Source organism: Phyllostomus hastatus, unplaced genomic scaffold (assembly GCF_019186645.2).
Source record: "Phyllostomus hastatus isolate PE091 unplaced genomic scaffold, TTU_PhHast_1.1 phas_scaffold_55, whole genome shotgun sequence".
In the NCBI taxonomy this organism is placed as follows: domain Eukaryota; kingdom Metazoa; phylum Chordata; class Mammalia; order Chiroptera; family Phyllostomidae; genus Phyllostomus; species Phyllostomus hastatus.
The window spans coordinates 12331686-12337685 of record NW_025334035.1 but is presented as its reverse complement, the minus strand read 5'-3'; the positions used below and the strand labels follow the sequence as shown (position 1 = coordinate 12337685).

The 6000-nt window shown below is 56.2% G+C and overlaps 1 protein-coding gene across 1 annotated transcript in view; it reads left to right on the top strand.

The window, feature by feature from the left end:
- Window positions 1–2014: 2014 nt before the first annotated feature.
- The window catches only part of LRRC75A (leucine rich repeat containing 75A), a 46865-nt gene continuing 42879 nt past the window's right edge, over window positions 2015–6000 (top strand). The window contains exon 1 of the mRNA XM_045824028.1: window positions 2015–2548. Coding sequence (XP_045679984.1) covers window positions 2297–2548 — 252 coding nt within the window. The 5' untranslated portion in view covers window positions 2015–2296. The remainder of the gene's footprint in view (window positions 2549–6000) is intronic.

Sequence of the window (6000 nt, the reverse complement as noted above, 5' to 3'; positions counted from 1 at the left end):
AAGTTTTCTTTCTAAATAGATGGAAGAGACTGAGGAGAACAAGCCAGAAAAGTGGGGAAAGTTGGGGAACAAAGATAAAATGAGGTGAAGAGGAGAAGGGTGACATTCAGGTCCCAGATGAGAGGCTGGCCTGAGCCCTCTTCACAGAGATGGCATTTGCCCCAGCCCCATCCCCTCGAGCAGGCCAACCTGCTAGCTCAGGCTAGCTCAGCCCACTGTCCCTAGAGAGGGGTTTGGCCAGCAGCTCTCCCTGCCCAGGCAAGTTTAGAAGGTGATACTCCAAGCCCTGTGAGGCCAGCTGGCAGGGAGACTGAGTGCCTTCTGCCAGCAGAGATGGATGGTCACTTGAAAGTGGGCATCCAGAGGAAAGAGAGAACTTGCTGAGGGAGACACACACCTCAGCCCCCTGGTATTCAGGACTGACAGAGGAAAGCCCTGTGGGAAGACCCAGTGATTAGTCCCAAAGGAGGAAAAGGAACTCTCCTTGGTGGAACACCTGTGTTCTGCTTGGGGTTTCTGCATCCCCTCACCTTACTCTTTTGATTCTTGACAGTATTCTTACCCCGACTTGACAGAGGAAGTAACTAGGACTGGCCTGGTGCTTAGCAGGCAGCACATGGTGGGTCCCAGCTCTCTCTGATTTGGGATCTGGCTCTTCTGCCCCTACAGCCCACACTGTCCTTCCCTCCCAATACAGCACCCAGGGCCTGGGCCAGAGTCAAGCACACACAACTGCTGCCCTGCAGCCCTCTGGATGAGTCCAGGACAGCCACCTCAGCCTGCTAGGGTGATCTGTGGCCTGTGACAGGGCAGGGGCTCCAGGTACTTACTTAGTGTTCTCTCTTCAGGGGCCCTGGTTGGCCTTCCAAGCAACATCAGACCCCAGGGGGTCTGATCTCTTATGGCCTGGGCCTGGCAGAGGAGGCCAGGGAGGGAGGGCCAGCAGGAGTGTGCAGCTGGGCTTACCTGTGAACATGCCTCTGCTTTTTTGCAGGGCCGGGAGGGTGGGGAGGGATTACTCCCAGGAACCCTCTCTAGGGGTGTGAGAATGAGAACAGAAGACAGCAGCTCTTTATACCTTGAGGGTCTAGACCAGCGATTTTCAACAGGTGCACCACAATAATTTTTAAAACATGCAATGTCTGACTATCTAGTCAGGATCACAGACCTCCTTTCTCTTAGATTGTCAAATTAAAAAAAAAATGACAACAGCCAACACAATGATAGCTGCCCGGTGTGAGTTCATCAACAATATACCTACTTTTTTTGGTCGGGTCAGCAAAAAATAATATTTTAGGTGTGCTAAAGAATTTTAGTAATTAATTTGTTGTGTGCCATGAGTTGAAAAAGGTTGAAAATCGTTGGTCTAGACTCTTTGAGAGACTTATAGAAGCAAAAGATGGACTCTCTGCATAGAAGGGCACACACACAAAACACAACCTTGCACAGTTTCTGGGTCCACTCGCCAACCACCACCACCAGCAGCCAAGTGTCAAAGGAGGGTATATCAAAATCAGCAGAAGAGGTGGCTAAAAACGCAGATGCCCAGATGCCACCGCAGAGATTCTCCTTTAGTGAATCTGGGACAAGGCCCGGGAGTCTACGTTTTTAACCAGCTCTTCAGAGGACTTGGGTGCTGATGCTCAGCGGAGCCCACTTTGAGAAACCCGACTCTGGGGCGGAGAGATGGCCCCGTGCTTTAAATTTTCCTCGTCCGGGATGCACGAACTGTCTCCCTTCCCGTCCCGCGGGCCTCACCCTCACGCGAGGTAGTGGAAGCATCTGGGAAACCTAGTGGGGACAAGCGATGGCTCCTAGGGCCTGCCCGCCCCGGTAGCCACCGCACCACTGCTGCCCTGCAGGCACAGTGGCTTTGTGGCCCGCAGGGGGCGCTGTGCTGGAGCCGACGCCAGAGGGGGGGTCCTGCCTGCCCCTAGCCCGGAGCGGAGGGGAGGGAAGCAGAAGGGAAGGGAGGGGAGAGGAACGGAGGGAAGAGGCTAGGAGGGAAGGAGGAGAGCGGCGCGCGGCGGCGCAGAGCCCAGGCTCAAGGGCGGGAGCTGGAGCTGGAGCTGGAGCTGGAGCTGGAGCTGGAGCTGGAGCTGGAGCCAAAGCCCAGCCGGGGGCGGGGCCCGCGGCTGGCGGCGAGCGCTAGGGGAGCGCGCTCGGGGAGCGCGGAGGGCGGAGCGAGGGGAGCGCGGGCCACCAACGCCACCGCCCCCGCCCTGGGCCGCCTGCGCGCAACAGTTCCCCCAAAGTTGCAGCCCCAAGGCGGGCCGCCGGTCGTGGGCGCCAAGGTATGGGCACCCGGCAGACCAAGGGCAGCCTGGCGGAGAAAGGCAGCCCCGGCGCGGCGCCTGGTCCCCGCCGCGAACGGCCCGACTTCTGGGCGTCGCTGCTGCTGCGCGCCGGGGACAAGGCGGGGCGCGCGGGCGCCGGCGCGGGACTACCCCCCTACCACAGGCGCGTTAGCATGGTCCAGGAGCTGCTGAGGATGGTGCGCCAGGGCCGGAGGGAGGAGGCAGGGACGCTGCTGCAGCACCTACGCCAGGTGAGTGCGGCCAGGGGGCGCGGCGAGGGGGCGCGCCGGCTGCGAGAGCGCCCCGCCCCTTCCCGGCGTGGCTTGGGAACACCGAAGGGCACCGCCCAGGGACCCCTGTCGCGGGGATGGAACCCGGTCGGGCAGCAGGTGCCACGGTGCTCCCGCAGAATTTGAGGCCTCAGGACTGAGCGGAGGAAGGATGGCAGGGCAAGGCTGGGCTGCCGGGGACCTGTTGAAATAATGTTCCCGCTTCTCTCCTCCTCAGGCAGAGGAGGCTGATCCCAGGAATGGTTGTGGAGAGGGGACGCAGGGAGGGTTGCCTGGCCTGGGCCAAGGTGCCTTTCCTCCTCTCTACCCACTGACAGTCACTCTCTGCCAAGGGTCCTTAAGGAATTCGTAGTTGTCAGCGTCCCCAGGGAATCCAAGGGCACGACCCTGGGGCTGCTGAGATGCCAGTCCCTAGGTCGTTGTCCACCTGGAGGCATTCTAGATTGCGCTTAAGGTGGGAGACGGTGTTTTATCTCCCCTGAATAACTTTGACAGGTGCTCAGCCATGAGCCCCTACTGAACACTGGAGGGGAGAGGGGAATTGGATTGGTTTCCTGTAGGACTGTCTGGCTACAGAAACTTCAGGAAGCTGCCAGCGCCCTGCCCTCTGCCTGTCCCTGTCCCACTGGTTAGCGACTGCCTGCAGATCTGGCTCTCCCCTCTGCTCCAGGGCCACCCTGGGGCCCGCCCTGTCAGCCACCTCTCCTTGGCTTGTTTTCCTTCCGTCATTTCGTTTGAGAGAAGGGTGGCCTGGACTTTGTTGAGTGGGAGAGAGGCAGGAGGTTGTACCCCCTGCATCACCAGATAGATTGTCTTCACCCAGCTTTGGGGGGATTGAGTCCAGGGCCCATATTCTTGCTAGACTGACCCCATCAGTGGTGGGGTTTATGTGGCTGGGAGAGGGGATCGAAGGTGGCATTTCTGAAGTTTAACCATCACTGATTGAAGAGGATGTAGAGGCACCCTCCTGGGAGGAGCTTCCAAAACCTTCTCAGATCCATGTCCCTCCTGATTCTGTGACATTCACCCCCCTCATATCTAGTTTGCTGGGACCCTGGAGTGTGTGGTCCCAAGGTGCACACTGCACAGGGAAAGGGAAGCAGAGACCTGGAGCAGGGATGGGTGGGGGTCAGCTCTTGCCTCAAGCTATTCCAAACAGAATGAGGCCTGAGCTGCCACTAGATTCCCAGGTGCGTTCTCTGAATTGAATCATCAAAGAAACATGGCATTATGCACCACATAACTTTAGCTGTGTGTATTTCTTTTTGTCTTTCAAAAATTGGAGACCAGTGCATGGCCTCTGTAGAAACTCTTTTGCTCTCAAACAGAATAATGGATTTTCCAGACCATCATATCTCATTTGCACACCAGACAGTAAGAAGATTCTACTTGATCACATGCTGTTCCCCCAGCACTAGGGTGGGTGCTTCTGGGGAAACAGAAGGGGGAGGGGGCTGACAGGTGGGGACAAGACAAGCCCTTCTTGAAGGGGAGAAGAACGAAGTGAAGTCAGCATTCTTTAGGACTGGTCACAGGAGACCAACGCTGTGGGTGCCTCTGGCTCATCTGGGCTGAGTGTGGTTCCACATGCTAAAGCTGACCTTCTCCCTGGTTTGTGAAGAATAGCTAAGTTCCTGTGGCCCCACAGGGTCCTTGAGACAGGGAGCATTTCCTGAGAAACACTGGTCTTCTTGGTGTCCTGATGGCCTTCTTAGTGGCAGGACTGGGGGGCAGGATGGGTGTAATCAGACTTCCCCTTTTTTGTGTAAACAGGAATAATTTGCCCCCTCCCCCATCCCTGTGTGTTGGCTTCTTCATCCCCCAGCTGTGGGCAGCACCCATAGTCCTCTCCAGAGCCAGCTACGGGCATGCCTGTGGCCCTGCAGCCTGGTGTCCATGTGTCCATGAGAGACAGACGGCTTTCTAGGACCCTGAGGCTGTTCAGGGCAATGTTGCGCTGGGCCTGTGCTGTGTGCTAAAGTGGTCCTTTCTCCCAAATTGTGGTTTTCTGTCTGGTTTCCTTCTCTAGCCTGAAGGTGGTGATGTTCAGAAGGGGGATGAGCAGGGTATGAGCAGTCACTGGGAGACAGGAAAACACCCAGGGCCTCACTGGGGGTCGGCCAGGGAGAGCATCTTCCATAACGCAACAGGCAAAGACGGGTGTGTCCAGAGCTCAGGGTGGTCAGTCCCACTGTGGTGTTGTCTCAAACCTACAGGGTGGGTATTGGGGACCAGGCAGGAGTAATGACAGCCAGGACAGTAACAGCCTCCCGCATTTGCAGGGCATTTGCTCCTGTGTTTGAGTGTCCCTTTGGCTGCAGGGTTTGTGTGTGCCCAGAGCCCCAAGGTTGGAAGTTGACTGAAATCTTTAATCCCTGCAATCTTAACCTCAAGTCCTTGAGCTTTTTGAGGTCTCAAAAGACATTCTTTCCAGACAAATATACCAACATACACATGCTTGCAAGAATTTCAGAGGATTCACAAACCCCAAGTTCAGCATATGCCTGGGTCTGGTACCGCGCCTCCACCCACTATGGAAGCAGAGACTGAGGACTGTGTGTGGCAATTCATGATGACTACTGCTGCTGCTTCTGAATGCCCCTCATTCAACTCTAAGATCAGGGGGTCCATGATTGGAGACTCTCCAGCTGTCCGTGCTTGTCACTTGCTTAACATTAGCGATCCTGAGCTGTGGCCAGTGATGCAGGCAGGATGCCCGGAAGCTGCCTTGAAGGAGCAGAGCATGGCCCCATCCCTTTAGGAGCAATGTAATCATGAAAAGAGCCTGGGCCGAGGGTCAGCTCAGAGGCTTGCCTCCTGATCCTCAGTCTGCTTTGACCTTGGACCCAGAAGATAATCTGAGTTTTGTTTCCTCATTCCCCAAAGGGTATCCAGGATACTGAGCAGAGCAAATGCTACAGATTGTATGAAACTGCATTGGCTCTGCAAATCAAGACACATTTTTACAGCAAAGATGATAAGAAACAGAAGAACCAGCGCTTCTTTGGGTTTGGCCAGGCTACAACCAAGATCTTGGTATCCTTTCTCAGACCAAGCTCACAGAGCTTTGGGATTCTGTCTGCCTGGCTGGGGCTCAGTCTGGATGCAAAGCTCACTGCAGATTTGAAGCTGTCTGGAGTGGGCGCTCGTGGGGATAAGAGAAGCCAGCTGAGGATGGAAGAGGCCGCGCCCTTCCCCTTCTCCAGCCCTAACACTGCAGGCCTCAGGCTTCCCCAGATGTCCCTCCCTGAGTCTTGGGATCAGGCTTGCCATCTCTGAGGATCCCTGGGGAAGAGGTAACCCTTAGTCCTGAAGAGGGGTGAGAGCCAGCCCAACAGTTTTTCTGAGTCCCAAAGTTTCCAGACTGGGACGTCAGCCAGCTTCATGCAGCACCAGAGTAAGGGGTCAGTTTT